The sequence below is a fragment of the Giraffa tippelskirchi genome, chromosome 2 (assembly GCF_054371585.1).
Source record: "Giraffa tippelskirchi isolate mGirTip1 chromosome 2, T2T-mGirTip1v1.2.pri, whole genome shotgun sequence".
In the NCBI taxonomy this organism is placed as follows: domain Eukaryota; kingdom Metazoa; phylum Chordata; class Mammalia; order Artiodactyla; family Giraffidae; genus Giraffa; species Giraffa tippelskirchi.
The window spans coordinates 37,046,814-37,065,193 of record NC_137276.1 but is presented as its reverse complement, the minus strand read 5'-3'; the positions used below and the strand labels follow the sequence as shown (position 1 = coordinate 37,065,193).

The following is an 18,380-nucleotide window of genomic DNA, read 5'->3' as shown; positions in this document are numbered from 1 at the left end:
AGTGGTAGGAATCCTAGTGTTTACTCTAGGTCAATCATATAGATAAACTTTCACTGCTTTTAGATAGTCCGGGGCTTGCAGAGGGGAGAAAAGTAGTTTGTAATGAAGTCGTAAAAGGGGGAGCTGATCTGTACAGGTGAAAATTTCAGATTACACAGGGTAATAAAAGGGAAGAGGGGGCATTGGGATAGGGAATTGGGTTGAAAATTTTTTACAGTTCAGCTGCTGTTTATGTCTGAGGTTTTTGGGCAAGAAAGTTGGTAATAAGAAGCTTAGGGAAAAGGTGGGAGAGAGTCATAACCAAAAAGATTCGTATTATTTGGAGGAGAGGTTGGCTATATAGATTTGTGCCCAAAAAGCCACAAATCATATTTCCATTGTCTTTGTTTATAATAAACTTTATTTAACATCTTAATTAATTAATTAATCCTCAGTGGTTCTTTTGGTTTACCTCTCCTGCGTTTGTACCAGCTTGATGTCACTGGCCATACTTCGTGGCCCTTGGAATTATGGTCCTGTGAGCATGGATGCATCATACTCTGCATAGGCCAGAAGTTCTGCTGAAACTCCTGGTTTGTCCCAGGAGCACCCTGCCCATAAAAACTAATCCAGGCATGTTGAGAACTCTCAAGTATTATTAAGTACTATATATATTTCATTCAAGTAAATTTTTAGCAAAAGAAATAAATTCAAATTTACCAGCCTTTACCTTTCCTTGTTCTCCTTCTTTAAATGAGAAAATCTATTGTCTTATGTAAATGCATCAACTTTTTTACATACTATGAATAAATTGTTTGGTTTGTGAATATATTTAAGAATAACAATAATCAAAATAGTTAATTTCTATATTGTGGCAGTAGGCTTTATTTCAGGTGTTTTTTAAATAGTGTTATCATTTTAAGGTTTTATAAAGTTTGATTTAAGAATAGTATTTTAGGTGTAGTAGATAATTTATAGGGAGTATGTCTAGTTATATTAAGTTCAAGTGATGCATTTTAATCTAACATCTTATTTCTTCTCAGTCTGCAAGACTTGTATTGTCCAGCACTTTGAAGATAGCAATGATTGTCCAAGGTGTGGCAACCAGGTTCATGAGACAAACCCATTAGAAATGTTGAGGTATGTCAATATATTTTTAGTTCCTCTAACTTAAATATATAAGCTCTTAAGAATTTTTATTATGCATCATAATATTTGTTGGTGCCTTGACTCCGTTAATGTAGGCTTTGATTTTCATTTTAAAGCATTTTATTTCAATTTATTTTACTAAGAATAAATGAAAAATAAGGCTGTGTATATTAAATATTTAAGAAATATATTTCCAAATTAAAAATTACAACTTTATCTCAGGATCTCAGGGTTACTTGAGTTGTAGTTATTTTCAGTATTTTATTATTCTACATGGTACTCTGTATTTGTTGAGCTACATGGTAGTGGGAAGAGGGCAGACCTAATAGGGATACTAATCTTGGGACTCTTAATTTTTAAAAATTTATCATATATTCTAAAAGTGTACAAACATTTATGTAAAACTGAAAAGAATTTTTAAAATGACTACCCTTTTCTTAATGATATAATCATTATACCAAATAAATAGTAATAATATAAAGAAGTGTAGTCATATGTTTTTAAAGTTATAAGTGCTGTCAAAATATCCTAATCCAAACCAAACCCTTTTTCAAGATTATAAATAGAAATTTATAGGAGTGACACTACATTGCCTGAGGTCCAGCAAACTCAAATGTCACTTCCAGCCACAAACCACTGAACCCATTTTTCTCCCCACAGTTCCTATCATAGTAAAGAGCCCTCATGATCGTTCATCTCTGTGTAGTGTTTGCGGTCATTCTGTAAATCTGGATTTTCAGGTCTTATATTTTAGACTTTTTTTCTATTTTAGTGTCTATAGTTGGAGTAATTTGTCTATAAGTTAATGTCTGCTCTATTGGTTTTCAAAGTTTGGTCCCCACACCATTACTATCTTAATAGAAATGACAGTTTGGGGGCCCTACCTCAGACCCTCTGAATCAGCAACTCTGAGAGGTGCTGCACATGAGGGACATGGTGGGGGGAAGGGCAGACAGCTGCTAGTTCTAAATAAAATGGTGAGGATAGGCCTCATTGAGAAGGTGGGATCTGAGCACAGAATCGCTGTCTCTCTGAGGGAACAGCCACACGTAGATCTGGGGGAAGTATGCCTCTTCCAGGTCAGGAGGGCATCTGCGACTCGTCTGAGGAACAACGTGGGCAGGGGTCAGGAGCTCAGAGATGGGGCCTATCTCTGACCTAAGCAACTAGAGGATGAGATAAGGAAGACTAAGTAAGGATAGAGCGGGTTTGGGGCTGGTAGATCTGGAATTTAGGCTTCCCTGGTGGCTCAGCTGGTAAAGAATCCCCTTGCAATGTGGGAGACCTGGGTTCAATCCCTGGGTTGGGAAGATACCCTGGAGAAGGGGATGGCTACCCATTCCAGCATTTGGGCCTGGAGAATTCCATGGACTGTATGGACTGAGTAACTTTCACTTTCACAGATGGAGAGTTTGGATTTGGACACGTTGAGTCTATTAATCATTTCAGAGAAGAGGGAAGTTGGCTGGTGAATATACAAGTCTGTGACTTGGGGTTAAATAGCTGGTGGTCTTCAGTGTGCAGACAGTATTTAAAACCGTGGGACAAGACAGGAGCACGATAAGGGCACAAGTGCAGAGAGAAGTGTGGAGGACCGAGGATGGATCCCTGGAACATTCTAAAGTTGACAGATCAGGAAAAGGGGGAGTAAGCAGCAAAGGAAACTGAAAAGGCACAGTCAGTATAGGAGAGGGAAGATTCCAGAGTGTATGACCTAGAAGCCAAGCAAAGATGAGGGCGTGCTGGACTGTGATGTTTGTTGTAAGGTGAAGACCGAGAGTTGGCAGTTGGATTTAGCAATTGGAGGTCAGCAGCCTTGACAGAAGCACTTTCAGTGGAACCGTGAGGCAAATCCTAACTGGACTGCTTCAAGAGAGAAGGGGAAGCACAAGAATCAGAAACATCAAGTATCGACAACTTTTTTCAAGTTTTGCCACTAATGGGGGCAAAGATATGGGGTGGTCGCTGTTCAAAGAAGTACAGTCAGGAAGGCTTTTATTTTGTTGTGATGTGGGAGAAATACTGGCATGTTTGAAAGGAATAATCCCAGAAAGAGCAAAGAGATAATAGGAGAGTGGGGGAGAGGGGACATTGCTGAAGCAGTGTTCTTGGGAGGTAAGAGGGTGTGGAGTGTAATAGTTGAAGAGATTGGCTTCATGTAGAAGCATCAGCAGACCTTCTGCAGCAGCAGGTGAGAGGGCAGTGTGCACATGGGTGCAGATGCCTTAGGTCGATACAGTGCTCAGATTCTGTAGACATTTGTGTCTCACTGAGCAGAAAATGTTTTATCAGCCAAGAGTAGGGTGGAAAAAGGGGATGTAGGGGTTTGAAGAGAGGGGAAGATGTATTGTGCAGGAAAGTAAGAGAATGCATGAACTGGGGAAGTGTAGTATGAGTCCTGGAAATCTTAAAGGCACATCTGGGTTGTAGTTATGAATTTGAATGGGTGTGGTTGTGTTTTTTTCCAGCCCAGTGGGTACCAGCACAAGTTAACAGAGAGCTGGATTTAACTAGTGTTAGCCAGATAATTTGAGCAGGTGATGGGGGGACAAGGGAATCAAAGGTACATGCAAGGTGTGGCTTTAATGATGACTGACTGAAAAGTAAATTCTAAACTGGATGGGGAGGGCAGAGAGCACGTGAAGCAAGGGATGATGTATATTACAGGGACAGAAATGAAACTGGTTGATTCCTGATCTGTTTGTACATGAGTGAGTGAGTAAGTGAAAGTCACTCAGTCCTGTCTGACTCTTTGCGACCCCATGGACTATACAGCCCATGGAATTCTCCAGGCCAGAATACTGGAGTGGGTAGCCATTCCCTTCTCCAGAGAATCTTTCCAACCCAGGGATCGAACCCAGGTCTCCCACATTGCAGGCTGATTCTTTACCAGCTGAGCCACAAGGAAGTCCAAGAATACTGAAGTGGGTAGGATCCAACCAGTCCATCCTAAAGGAAATCAGTCTTGAATGTTCATTGGAAGGACTGATGTTGAAGCTGAAACTCCAGTACTTTAGGCCACCTGATGCAAAGAGCTGACTCACTTGAAAAGACCCTGATGCTGGGAAAGATTGAAGGCAGGAGGAGAAGGGGACGACAGAGGATGAGATGGTTGGATGGCATCACTGACTCAATGGACATGAGTTTGAGTAAACTCTGGGAGTAAACACTGGAGTTGAGTAAACTCTGGTGATGGACAGGGAGGCCTGGTGTGTTGTAGTCCATGGGGTTGCAAAGAGTTGGACACGATTGAGCGACTGAACTGAACTGAACTGAGCCTATCCCTTCTCCAGTGGATCTTCCCGACCCAGGAATCAAACTGGGGTCTCCTGCATTGCAAGAAGATTCTTTACCAACTGAGCTATCAGGGAAGCCCCTGTTTGTACATAGTAAGATGAAATTATGGTAGAGAATTGGTGAATGGGTATGTAGAAATTGAAGAAAAGTAAATAGTTACTATACTCCAGGGAAAGAAAAAAGTTGAACGAGGGGATATCTTTAATCAGAGTACACTGTGAATATTTATATAATCATAATCATGTAAACATTCATTGTTAAACACAGAAATGGCAGTAAGACTATCAGGAAGAGGAGACTTAGGAGAATGTGTGTTGGGAGGACAGGGGCATGGTGGTATGCTATCAAGAGAGCTAAACCCGTATCTCCTACGGAAGGAGGTGAGAAAAACCTAGACAGCAAAAAAGGAACGGCTTTGTTTTCTCTCTATCTATAATATATAGAGAGAAGTATGAACACAAATACTAATAGAAACAGCATGGGTTTGAAAGTGGTTGTACCTGGGGTTGTAGGAATCAGGAATAGGAAGGGTGGGGCAAGAAATTGTGATATTTTAATATAACATTTAAGGTTAGGGGGAAGTTTGATTTGTAAATTATGTGTTAATATATATTATATTGATAAAAACAAATATGAAGAGAAATAATACTTCTTTTAAATACTGCAGCTGTTAAATAGACTGGGAAAACTTTGTGAATGAGTTAGTATGTGTGTCCTGAAGAATAAGGTAACATTGGTTTGGCTGGAGAGTAGGACTGGGAAAAGAGTATTTGAGCCAGGATGAAGAGCGTGAGGGAGAAAAACAGGTTGGAAAAGACGAGGAATCCTTAGGGATGACTGACTAAGCCAGTTGGCTAGAGAAGGGTGGCAAGACAGCAGCACCAGTTACAATTTGTAGGTTGGACTCAAGTTATAAGAACACTTTAAGCCAGGTGTTGGGAAGAAATTAGTTCTTGAGCAGGCAAGTAATGATCAGATTAGTGCTTAAGGAAAATTCATCATGAGCATGTCAAGGTTAAGGAGAATGTGCTGTCCTCTAAGTAGGGTGGTAATTGAGGGAACAGAAGGCTAGGAAGTGTGGAAAGACTGGATGGGAGAAATACTGAGAAGGGGGCTTGATGAGTAAACATGTGAAGCGAGAGAGACAGGTAGGTTAAGATAATGCTTGCATTTTGAGCCTATTTGGGAATGATTATGGTATCATTTCTACATTTAACTTTAAAAAAGTAAGACAGGTTTTCAGAGATATTCTGTTGAAGGAGAAGACATAATCTTGACATAGATGAACAAAAAGGAGGGGCTTGAGATATTCGGCATCAGTTGGAAATGTGGAACTTGAGCTTCAGAGAGAGATGGGGCGGAGGTGTGTGATCAGCCTGTATGTTAGTTTTGAAGTCACAAAAGTGGATGAGATCCTCAGGAAAGGAAGTATGTAGAAAAGGTCAGAGAGTACAGAAAGCAGAGCAAAGGAGAAGACTCAGAGGTAGAAGTAGTTGGAAAAAGAAAACTATCTAGGGAACAAAGAAAGTCGATAGGAAAAAAGAAAAATCGAGAACGGAAGTTTTCAAAGAGGCATCGCCAGGCAGCATTGGCAAACTGCTGCAGAGCATGAGGAGAAAAATGACTTTAAAAGTAATTAAAAATTTAAAATTTTTAACTCTAAAATTTCTTTTAAAAATCTATTCAATAATGGAAGTTATTGATTTGGGAAGGTCTGTCAAGTAAGAGAAGCAAAAAATGCATGACAGAAATAATGTTGGTTATGTTGTCAAAGTTTTCCAGTTGGAAGAAGAGGTTGAGAATCTGCTAACAGCTTGAGAAGACGATAGGTTAAGCCAGGATTTGGGGGTTTTATAGATGTGAGAAAAGTGTCCATGTTTATTGTCAGAGAAGAGACTGCAGTTGAGCAGGAGGAAGGAGATGAGAGGAAAGGATGCTGTAGGAGCAGGAGGGCAAGATGAGGGAATGAAAGCCGTGGAAAGGAAGAGTTATGCTCAGATACAGGAGGAAAAGGAAACAAAAACAGTGTCAAGATAGTGGGGTTTCGGCCATGCTGATGTTTGGCATGCGGGGTCTTACCTCCCCAACCAGGGATTGAGCATGCATCCCCTGCAGTGGAAGGGTGGAGTCTTAACCACGGGACCACAAGGGAAGTCCCCAGTATTACGTATTTTACCTAGGAAAAAATGGTCTCAATTTCTCAGAATGGAGATTTTCTTTCATAGGAATGGAGATTTTTTTTTCTCTACCAGAGTTGTCATAGAGATTTTGAAAGTGGCTGGATCAACTATTGGTGTATAACAGACCACACCTAAATTTCATGCTGAAAACAACACTAGAAGCATTTTTGATTGCTCACAGTTCTGTGTGGTTCACAGATCCAGGTGGGCTTGCTGGTCTTGGTTGGGCTCACTTAGGGGACCGCAGTCAGAGGCTGGTGGGTCACTGCTCTGCTGATCCTGGCTGGTTTCTGTCCTGTTGGGTTGGGCTGCCCATGAACTGGTCTGAGATGGCCTTACCAGGGCAGCTTGGCTCTCTAGGACATGGTGTCTCATCCTCCAGACTTGTTCTTATGGTGGCAGGGTTCCAAGAAAGTGCACCAAAGCACGTGCTGTGCCTCATAAGGCTTGGGCTCAGAGCTCAGCAGCGTCATTCGTGCCACATTCTTTGGCCTGAGCATGTTTCAAGGCTGGCCCATGCTCTCAGGGTGGAGGAAAAGACTCCCTCCCTTAATCACAGTCCTGTTCCGAGTGGGTAGATTATAGAGAGAACTGGAGACGGGACCATTTTTATAATCTGTCTGCTACTGGGAAAGGCTGGAAATAAATGTGTTCCACCTACAGAGTAGTTGGGTGTGGTGCTTGTGCTAAAACCATATGTTCTATATTTTGTAATATATGTGAGATGCAAATCTTAAACAATTTACATACTGGATTTTAATGTCTTTATTGTTAGTATATTCTCTTTTTTCCTCTTTGGAAGGTTGGATAACACACTAGAGGAAATTATATTTAAGTTGGTTCCTGGACTACGAGAACGTAAGTTACTCTTTGAATTCTTGCAGATTTTTTGTGTTTTGTAAAATTAGCATTTCTGTTAAAGATTTCGTGATTGTTTCTATTGTTTTTATACTTTTTTTCTTCTAAATTAGAAGAACTTGAGCGTGAGTCTGAATTTTGGAAGAAAAATAAGCCTCAAGAAAATGGACAAGGTGACTTTTTTTTTTTTACTTCTATCTGTTGGAATTTCTTAGCTTTTTGTAACTGTGTGAGCTAATCTCTCTCTCCAAGCTCAAATTTCTCCTGTACAATATTGTGTACCCCTTTATATTATGAACTTTTCTCTGATTATGAACTTTTAATATAGAATCATGAGATTTTGCGTAAATGCCTGTAAAGTCTGGATCAGTCCAGTTGAAGGTAATTAGAAATAGAGGAAACGGGGAAGAAAAAAGGGCGATAAAACAGTACAGGAACTACTGATTACAGCGGTACTAGCTAAAGGGCTACGGAAACTGAAGAAATGGCCAGAGCCTGCCGCTGAACAGTGAGGGGTTTGTGGCTGTATTTACTTTATTCTGTATATTTAATAGGAGAAGGGACTTGAATGTAGCTGAAAGCCAGATCAGAGGATGTTGCTATGTTCTGATAACCTGGAATGAACTTTTCATAGGGAGAGTTCCAATAATACAAATTTTATATATTCTGAGGTTTGAAAAATATTTCTAGGTGCTTCTGGGAACTTTCCCCATCACCTATGTTAAGTGTTCAGATTTGCCTTTTTAGGTCCCAGGAGATTCAGCAGTGAGTAATTTTTAATAATTAAGGAAAGTGGCAGACATTACTGGGTAGAGAAAAGGCTTTTAGTACATATATAATTCACATAAAAGGGAAGAAAATACAACATATCTGAAATTATAAGGAAGAAGTGTCCTTTCCTTTTGTCATTTAATATGAGATTTGTTTCAGGATGGCCTGAATACCACTGAAATTTTTCAAGGATGTGTGTGTTTTTATAGGCTCATTCTATAGAGCTCAGTCTTCCACCCCTGGTTTTCCCATAAGATTCATAGGATTGTTGATTACATACATATCATTGAAATGGCTTTCTCTTTTCATATGAAAAATGGGGATCAGAGGGTTTTTTTTTTAGTTCAGCTTAACTGTGCAGGACTGGCTTCCTATAGCAGGGGAAGTTTGAGAATAATTTTGAATGATTGGAATAAGGTAGCAAGGGATTATTTTTAATCTATAATTAAAACACTGAAATGGGCAAAGAAGCCAAGCCTGGCAAAAAAAGACTTAATTAAAGGCTTATTTTACCCAGGTATAAACTGCAATTTATACAGTAGTGTCATAGTAAAAAATATAGGTAAAATTGACTGAATGTTCCAGTTTTTAACTACATTTTCAAGACAACAGGAGCCAGGGCTTGTCATCAGAAGCTGTGTGGTCAGGTTAGTCCGTGACTCTGTGTCTTACAGATTGACTCGTGAAGGGACTGCAGCCTGCGTTGTGTTTCTCTCCTTCTCCCCCATATTTCTGTCTTTTTAAAATAGTTTTATCATATTTGGTCTTTAGTTTGGGTGGAGGATTTGAACCTTTTCTTGGAGCTGGAACTTGGTTCATAGAAGGCAGTTCCTTTCTAGGTAATTTCCATATAAAAAGGCAGAAGAGTTATCGTTACCATCTTTCAAATTCCATATATATGCATTAGTATACTGTATTGTTGTAAGATGGTAACGATAACCCTATATGCGAGACAGAATAAGAGACACAGATGCATAGAACAATTTTATGGACTCTGAGGGAGAAGGTGAGGGTGGGATGTTCTGGGAGGATAGCATTGAAACATGTATATTATCACATGTGAAACAGAACACCATTCCATGTTCGATGCATGAGACAAGGGCTCAGGGCCGGGGCAATGGGATGACCCAGAGGGATGGGATGGGGAGGGAGGTGGGTGGGGGGTCCAGGAAGGGGAACACATGTAAACCCATGGCTGATTCATGTCAATGTATGGCAAAAACTATTACAATATTGTAAAGTAATTAGCCCCCAACTAAAACAAATAAATTTATAAAAAAAAAAAAAAAAAGGTAGAAGAGAACACTCACCTCCCCTGTACAACACATCTGTAATGCTTTTACTACAGTCATTACAAAGGAGCTAACTCGTCTTTTTTTTTTATCTACCTGGTCTGTTTTTTTTCCTGGGCTTTTCTATACTGTAATTCTTGACGGCTCATTCTTTCAAGTTTCAGCTTACATTTTATCTGGAAATCTCCCCTGAATCTTTGCTTCACCACAGAATTTGGGTTTATTACCTCTGTTATATGTGCTCACTTGGCCTATCTTACCTCTTACATCAGAGTCTTTATCAGCTTCTCCATCTGTTTTCTTTACTTGCCTGTACCCTGACACGATAAAAGTGAGGATGACAACACTCCAGTTTCAACGTTGTTCCCTCAGGCTTAGTCTAACAGAGTTAAAGGCACTCAATAAACAAATGAATCATTAAATACATGTGCATTATATGTGGCTTGTTGGCATTTCACAGGTTAAATACATTTGATAATAATATGAAATATGCTCAGATTTCTTTGATAGTGTTTTAATATGTTAGTTACATGCATGTTAAAAAAGCTAATTCATTCTACCCATTATTTCACTAGCTAATTTTATATAAGAATACCTAATAATTTGAAATTTTGAACTTAAATATTTTAGTTTTACTAAATATTTAGTTTACTTGGTTTTAAACTTTGAATAAATGTAGAATTTGGAAATATTTTTTTCTTTGATCAAAAATACTTTATTATGTATATACAAACTTGAAATTCTAATTGCATATGTTGACTGAACTTTTTAAATGATGTAGTTTAAAAAAACATTTTATACATTTCTTTAATCAACATATGTTCAAAATTATTAATTTATCAAATATATATTTTTGTGTTGTTGTTTAGTCACTTAGTTGTGTCTGACTCTTTGTGACCCCCTGGACTATAGCCTGCCAGGCTCCTCTGTCCATGGAATTTACAGGCAGGAATACTGGAGTGGGTTACCATTTCCTTCTCCAGAGTGGGAGTATTTTTATATCTTGTCAATTTCTAAGTGGTCAAATCACTAATGGCAGTCATTTTGTGACCAAATATAGTTAGTCCTAAATCTTTCATTTGGATGTCCCAGTGAGCCTAGAATTTGTAAGCTATGCTAATGAGTCACTTAATGGTTTTTTAAAAATATTTCCATTATTGAGTTGGTTGGAACATTTTAAAGGTACTAAAATCTTCGGTTATTCTTAACCAAGAACTGTTAATAAAATGTTTTTTAAATTTTTTTTTAAGAAAATGTATTTTAAATTTGATTTTTGTTATCATGGTTAGTGTGTTGTTGCTTAACTATAAAATCAACTTTGAGTTATATCTAACTTGGGTTTGTTTAAAATTATACAGATGATACTTCAAAAGTTGACAAACCTAAAGTAGATGAAGAAGGTGATGAAAATCAAGATGATAAAGACTATCACAGAAGTGACCCACAAATTGCTATATGTCTAGATTGTTTACGAAATAATGGACAATCAGGGGACAATGTAGTAAAGGTGAGTGGACAACTACAGTTGTTTTTTTATAATCATTTTATAGCAAATCTTTTATAATTTGTTGATAAGTTTTCCTAGTGTCTCAGAATGTTTGCTTTCAAAGTTTTTATTAACATAAACAAATAGAATGGCATTTTCTGAGACTCCCTTACCTGCAAATTGCCAAGCAGCTGCTTACTTCAGGCTCCTTCCTGATTTCTAACCCTCATAACTGAACCGTTCTGGGTCAATGCCACCACCTAGTGGCCAATATGGAGAATCACGCCTGTATTTCTGCTTCCATCTCCTTTTATACTTTTGTTGGGAGTTCATATACATACACTGTTTTTCCCTTTTTAAGTGTGGTCACCAACTCAGACTCAGGTCATTTCGTGACAGACAGCATCTTCAACCCTTTTATTCATCCTCTTCTAGTGTTCTCTTTTGTTTCTCTAATTTTATTTTCAACTCAAAAAGCTATCCACATCATGGCTAATACATTTTATAAACAATATAGTTGGTTTAGATGGATGTCATAAAGTACCTGTGAACTTTTCCTTAACTTCTTCTGTGTGATCTGTAAGCCAGTGAGTTGAATTCTTCAGTGATGATTAAGTTTTCCCAGCATCTTGCGAAAAGAAATAAGTATTAGCATAGTGATTCAGTGAATATTTATCGACTATATGGACATGAGCAAAAATGTAAATAGTAAGTTTTTTCACTCAGGGGTCTTTGGTCAGGTCTTACTCATACAAACAGTTATAATAAAATAAGATAATAGATTTAGTTAGGAGAGATTGGTTGGACAAGACATGTAAAAGAGTACAGCAGTAGTTAGAGAAGTGGCCTCCGTTGCTGTTTATCCTTCAAGGCCTCTCTGTTGGCATCTCATGCTCTGCTGCAGCACCCTTTCCTGGTTGTCAGCCTTATTTGCATAAGAATTTTTAATGATATTACATTTCTCTCTTATTCTCAATCATTTCTGTAATCCTCTTTGGGGGAGGTTCTTCTTAATGGAGATTATGATCATCCTTTAGCTCTCTAATATATACAGTTATTATCTTGTAGTGAAAATTGAATCAATCAAAAGGTTATGAGTTATCTCATCATAAATAAATGAGAAGTCTACTTCTCTGCAGGATTTCTAGTATGAAAGTTATAAATCATTGAATTTCAGATTCATCTGAAAAATTACCCCCTGCCTTGATACTGTTTGGCATCTTTGGCACCACACCATTCCAGTTGAGCTTTTATCTTTTCACTCTTTGCTTTGCTTTACAGACTTTTCTTCATTCTTGTGCCTTAATTCTTAAAACAACTTTTACAGCTTACCTGACTTGTACTATGCTTTCCTGATTCTCACTTTTCTCTCTGGCCATTCCTATACTGTGTCTACTGACTTGACTTCTTCCTGTCTTCTGCTTGATACATGTGAGTATAGGCTAATATCTAGCCCCTCACTCAGTTATTCTTTCTCTGTAGTCATCCTAGGAGGTCACTTCTATTTTTTGTGACTTCCAACTATGCAAAAAAATTTTTAAATCCCCCTTTCCAAACCTGTCATCGCCCCCAAGTTGAAGTATTATATCTCTAACTACTTTTAGTATCCTAACTAGGAGTTTCACTAATACATAAAACTTCACATATTTAAAGACAAATTCACTATACTGTACTTTGACCTAACTTTACTCCACACATGGAGTTTCCCTTAGCACGACCATCTTTCAACCAATCATAGAAATTCAAATTCTTAAGACATTTTTGACCTTCTCTCCCTTCCCTTCAACCAGTCATAAGTCCTGCAAAATTTCCCTCAGTCTAATAAGTGCTGCTCACATTATATCTAGATTTTTAAAAGTAGTCTGAAGTATTTCCTGTATTCTTGATTTCTTTTATTATCCAGGGCTGAGGCTGCACCCTGAGTGTGTGTAAGTAGTTATAGCCACTATCAGGGTCGAGTAGTAAGTATTTTAAGTTCTGTGGGCTATATGGGCTTTGTTGCAACTACTCAACTGACTTATTTTAGCACTAAAGCAGCCATAGATGATAGTGAACAAACTGGCCTGGCTGTGTTCCAATTAAACTTCACTTATGAGAATAGATGGACAGCCAAATTTGGCTTGAGGGCCATGGCCATAGTTCGCTACCTTCTAGAATCAAGTCTTGACTCCTTGTGTTAGCATTCAAGATCTTTCATTAAAATCCCTGTGTTTGTAAGTTTATTTTCCATAATTTCTGACAGTGAATCATCAAAATATGATTATTGTCATTTATCTGTGAGCACCAACATAAATTTTGGCACCTATGTATCTGACAAAGAATTTGCATCCAAAGTATATAAAGGCTTATATTAAGAATATTTAAAACCCCTAAGACTTTGAACAATCCTTCCATTTTGGCATGTTCTTCCCTCTTCTCACCACTGTCCAAGACTTCTGTCAAGATTCAAGAGACTTCTATATTTTATGATTTTTTTTGCCACCTTAATGAATCCCTTCTGAAATTGACTTGTATTTATTACTCAATCAGGGCTTACTTTGTTATTTATTAAATCAGTATTTGTGTTCTAAAGGTACCAGGCACTAATATGTCTTTTATCTTTTTTGGCATGTGTCTTATCCTTGAGACTGGATTATATATTGTGTAAAGGCAGAAAAATTATTCCTACGTTCCTTTATAGCCTTCTCAACCATCTCATTCCTCTGTAGTAGGATGAGATTCTCAAATGTGGTGGAATAGTTAATGTATTGTTTATATAGTATACCTACTGCAGTTCAAACGTCGAAGTCAGGAGGAAGAACGCAGTGAAACTATTGGAATAAGGACCTCCAAAAATTTGCTCCTGCATAAAATCAGTGAAAAAACTGGCAAAAGTTTTCATAATCAACTTTTTCAGAAATCTGGTAGTTAACCAAAGGCTAAAACCCTTGCAGAAACCCATGGAGCAAGAAAAAATGGCTGACTCTTGGTAAGAATAATTTTAACTTGCCTTAGTCCCACTCTACTCTCAGCTCTGAAACAGCCTTGTAAAAATCACAGCCCACTATCCTACTGCAGCTTCTCTAGCACCAAAAGGACAGACAGGTGGATCTCTTTCAAAGCCTAATTGCCAATAATTATAATTTGTCTGGTGGATCCTAGAATACTATACTTAAAAGGTTGTCTCTATTAGACCTGACTTGAAGCTTGCCTAGTGGATAAAACTTTCTCCATGGACTAGGGAAGAGCAGGAGGAGGAGCATTGATCAAAACTAAATACAAATAAATGTAACTGCATGACTGCCTGAAGTATAAATAACATTTGGGGCAAAAAGTAGACTTAACCAAAAAGCTTAAAAGGAAAAACTAGAGAATGAGATGTCTACAGATATCGAAATATATAGCAGCTTTGAGAAGCTCAAAAATATTCATAGGAATCTAGAAGGACACATACATACACAGGATTGTGTAGATGCTCAGAAAAGACATTAATAGGCCCTAAACTCTCACCTTTGGCTGACATAGAGGTTCTGCACAAGCCAGAAGTGAAGACCAAGGTAGAGTTGTCAACAGCTCGGTTAAGTGTTAGAGGTATGCCCCAAAACTCAGAGGCCTTCAACAGAGACTGGGAAACTGACTGCTTCCAAGGGAATCTCTGTTCAGTTGTTAGCTGACCAATAGGTAGAAACTTTAGTGGCCACATACATGCTGTAAAGAATACAGACTTTGCAGAATTAGTTTTAAAAAGTCATTAAATAATGAGAAACAAGGAAAAGCCACAACAGGAATCCCTGAGGAGCAGGCAGGAGTTTTATTTCCAGTGTTACCACATTAAAATGTTCAGTTTTCGACAAAAAATTGTGAGATAAAATGGAAACAAAGTATAGCCCATATATAGGAAAAGCAGCAAATCTGGTGTAAGTATAAAATTTTTATGGAGAGAATGCAAAATTGTTATATTTTTATTTCCAAAGTACTTACACATCAAATATTAAATAATCCAAGCTGGAATTTTGTTAGCAATTGATGTCAGACCTTATTGGATTAAAAATTCCAAAAATAAGCTTTTGCCTAGTTTTAAAACCTTTACTCTTCTGACATCTCTATACTTACTAGTAATTTTGAAAAGATCATGAGTGATGACACCAGGTCATTTCTACAGGTTCTTTTATCATTAGACTTCCCTGCAGATGAAAATACACTTGAAGGGTCTTCTAGTACCCTCACATTATTCTCTGACTTAACTGGGACCTGTGAAACATACTAACAAGTCTGCATAACCTGTTTGGAGCTGTTTAGAAACCTTAATGAGGCTGAGATGATGTGAGCAGACAAGAGAATGTCCATGTGTGTTGTCTGTCACTTTGTTCTCACGCTGTCTAGACCGTCAGTCTTCTCATTCAAAATGGGTCAAGTGCCTCTTGCTTTAGATGTGACTCTTAACTCCTGTTTTCTTCTTAATGGATACTTTACCATCTGAATTGTGATCAGGTGTTATTTGTAAATAGCTTAGTTTCTGTTGGTCTTTGCTGGGAAATATATTTTACTAGGAATATATTTTAACTGGAAAGTTCCACTTTCTGACTTCATGAATTAAGGAATGTTTCCAAATTGTTGACCTAATTTTCTAAGCATAAGTAGAAGTAACACTTTATTTCTTTAAAAGATTCCATTGCTGGGTTTTGTTTTTGTTTTAATATTGATAACTTAAGATTTGGGGATATAATTTTCTTTCGCAAATTGGTTCATGTTTATCATGTCTACAACCTCATTTGTGGTGTTCATTCTAGATTGGTTCTTATATTTTACTGATGTTTAAGCTTAATGAGTGGATTAGTACTGCTAAGGAAATGAGAAAATCAAGGCATAGTAAAATATCTTCATTAATAACCTTTATTTCCTTTAGGGTTTAATGAAGAAATTCATTCGGTGTTCTACACGTGTAACTGTGGGAACTATTAAAAAATTTCTAAGTTTAAAACTAAAGCTTCCAAGTTCTTATGAGGTAAGTTAATAATCTAATCTTGATTATTTTGATAATTCTAATCTGAAGGAGAATTCTAACAAAGTAAAAATTAAGAATACATTTAATTTTGTGGAAACTTTGGTTATTTTCATGTTAAAAATTTAATTTTTGAATGTAATATTCTATTTGTGTAATCTGTATTTTTGAATTTAATGTCCCGACTAGAACATGATACTTATAAATTTAACATTTTATACTTAGAGAGATATTTACCATTAAGTATTCTTGAAATAAATATCCCACCTAAAATGGATACTTTTTTTTTAATGCCTGCATGCTTTATGGTATGTTCTTTTTTTTCAGTCTGTGACCTTTTCAATCCATTTTAACATTCTTTATAGACTTCTTTTTCAGAATGTAAAACATTGTTTTATGAAAAGAGATTTTGTAATTGATATTCATTTAGTTCTGCAGTATGCAGAAGTGATATTGTTTAGCCCTAAGTAACACCAGCATAGGGTGTCTGCATGAATGTAGCATACTAGTTTCTTTACAAGAGAGGTCAGTTGCCCTGGTGTTGAACACAGCACAGCTTGTAAAGTGTGCAGTGTTTCGAGAATGTTTATCATCCTAGGGCTATGGCTGTAACATAATGAGGGAACGTGGCTACCATTTCTCACACGCACAAATGGCAGTCTTGCAACTTGTATTAATTTCCTCTTCTTCCCTTCTGAGTTCCACTAGTAGCACCTAAAACACCTTTAAGACCAAGGCTAGATTCCCATCTAAACAAAGGCATTAAAGGCAACATAGTTTTTTCAGGTTTATATACAATGGTATTCATATGAACAATCATAGCAGAAATAAAATAAGATTTAAACACAGGCATTGCCAGGTATTAAGTCTGTATTTTGAGGAAACCTCTGAATCTGAACTTATTTTAAAATGTCTTGCAAATGACTAATTAATTTATGGATTAAGGATTAATTCTTACATGTTTGGTCCTACAAATATAAAAAAAATTTCCAGAGATAGCAACTTTTACATTGGGGAAAAAACTGTGAACATTAATCAAAGCCTTATGTACTTGATAAAAAGTAAAAGATAAAAACGACTTATAGATATAACCGCAATGAAATAGAAAATGAAACTTTATAATTTGGTTTTGCTCTTTATTCTCTTCTTGCAAAATACCACTTGCAGTTTTATTTCCTTACTTTCAGGTGTGACTCACTGAGTTATTTTCTAGCTTTCAGGAAGTTATTAGAGCTGAGAGAATTGTTACTCTCCTGCAGTCTTACTGCTGGCCCTTACTACATTTCTTTATAGAAAAGGATGGAAGGGGAAGAGACTGACTCCACAGACAGCTTTTTTTCTATCCCCATGCTAAGAACTTTCTGTATGATTTTAGTAGTATTTACTCTTCCCCCACTTATTTTGCTGCCCTACAAGTAGGTCAGCAATTTAATGAAATACCTAACAGCTGAAGCTTCTATAACAGCATTGGTAATTGAGGCAGGATGGTTTGTTTGGTTTTTAAATGACAATAATAGAAACAGTGTACCTGATTATAATTGCATCCTAAGTAAACCCCTTTACCTCTTTGCTTATGGATTTTACAGTTAAGATAAAGAAAATAGAATTATCTGCTTTGTTCTTTTAAAAATAAAGTGGTTTCTGGAAAACATTATGTGGGTCCATTTGTGTCACCATAAGTCATCAAAAAATCAATATAATTTAGCATCTATCTAGTACAATTGGAATTACACTCATTTTATACTTAAAGTTCAAAACTCTAGTCTCTGTCTAGCCACACAAAAATTATTTAAAACTCTTAAAAAAATTTCTTTGGGTTTTTCTGTAAGATGTTACGGAAAAACCTGAGTGAACTTTTTAGCCAACCCAATATTATGCAAGTCACCAACCAGCAAAGCAGAAAGGGAGAGCCCTGGGAGAGTCAGGCTGTGGTCTGGTCCTAACTGTTCTGTCAACTTGAATGCCTCGAAGGCCCCCAAAATCACATATCCCCAGCCATTCATTTACCCTCTGCAGATGAAAACTAATGAAAGCAGCTCCTTCAAATGAGAGATGAATTCATAAGGTAAATGTGACAGGAGGAAATGTGAGGTTTCCACAGTTTCTTCTCATTCAGTAAGAGGCAATCACAGAAATATGTCTGAAACCTCAGAGGCTGCACAGAGACTAAGAAAGTTCACATTGCATTTCAAAATTATGTGCTGAACTTGAGATAGAGGTGTGTGGGACAAGACAGACAGTGGTTCATGTTACTTGTGTATGAATTGTTAATACCTACAAGGTGAGCCAGTGCTTTTAATAGATCCAGTGTTCTTTTCAAATAATGGATACTACTTCTATTTTGATATAACTATTTAAATCTTATTTGAACTTTGAAAAAAAATGTG

General features: G+C 37.2%; 1 protein-coding gene and 1 long non-coding RNA gene across 47 annotated transcripts in view; one reads left to right on the top strand and one right to left on the bottom strand.

Moving 5' to 3' along the window:
* The window catches only part of LOC145531824 (uncharacterized), a 120,801-nt gene that overhangs the window by 23,751 nt on the left and 78,670 nt on the right, over positions 1–18,380 (bottom strand). For both annotated transcript variants that reach the window (XR_014072783.1, XR_014072784.1), the window contains one exon: positions 11,557–11,640. This is a non-coding gene — a long non-coding RNA (uncharacterized LOC145531824). The remainder of the gene's footprint in view (positions 1–11,556; positions 11,641–18,380) is intronic.
* The window catches only part of PCGF5 (polycomb group ring finger 5), a 113,571-nt gene that overhangs the window by 80,169 nt on the left and 15,022 nt on the right, over positions 1–18,380 (top strand). For 33 of the 45 annotated variants that reach the window (XR_014072775.1, XR_014072742.1, XR_014072730.1 and 30 more), the window contains 5 exons: positions 1,023–1,119; positions 7,408–7,463; positions 7,577–7,636; positions 10,885–11,033; positions 15,898–15,996. Coding sequence is in view for 23 of the 45 variants with exons in the window: in XM_081555245.1 (XP_081411371.1) it covers positions 1,023–1,119; positions 7,408–7,463; positions 7,577–7,636; positions 10,885–11,033; positions 15,898–15,996 (461 nt within the window). In the remaining 22 variants the exon portion in view is untranslated. The remainder of the gene's footprint in view (positions 1–1,022; positions 1,120–7,407; positions 7,464–7,576; positions 7,637–10,884; positions 11,034–15,897; positions 15,997–18,380) is intronic. The other 12 variants (XR_014072760.1, XR_014072755.1, XR_014072766.1 and 9 more) reach the window with 1 other exon arrangement.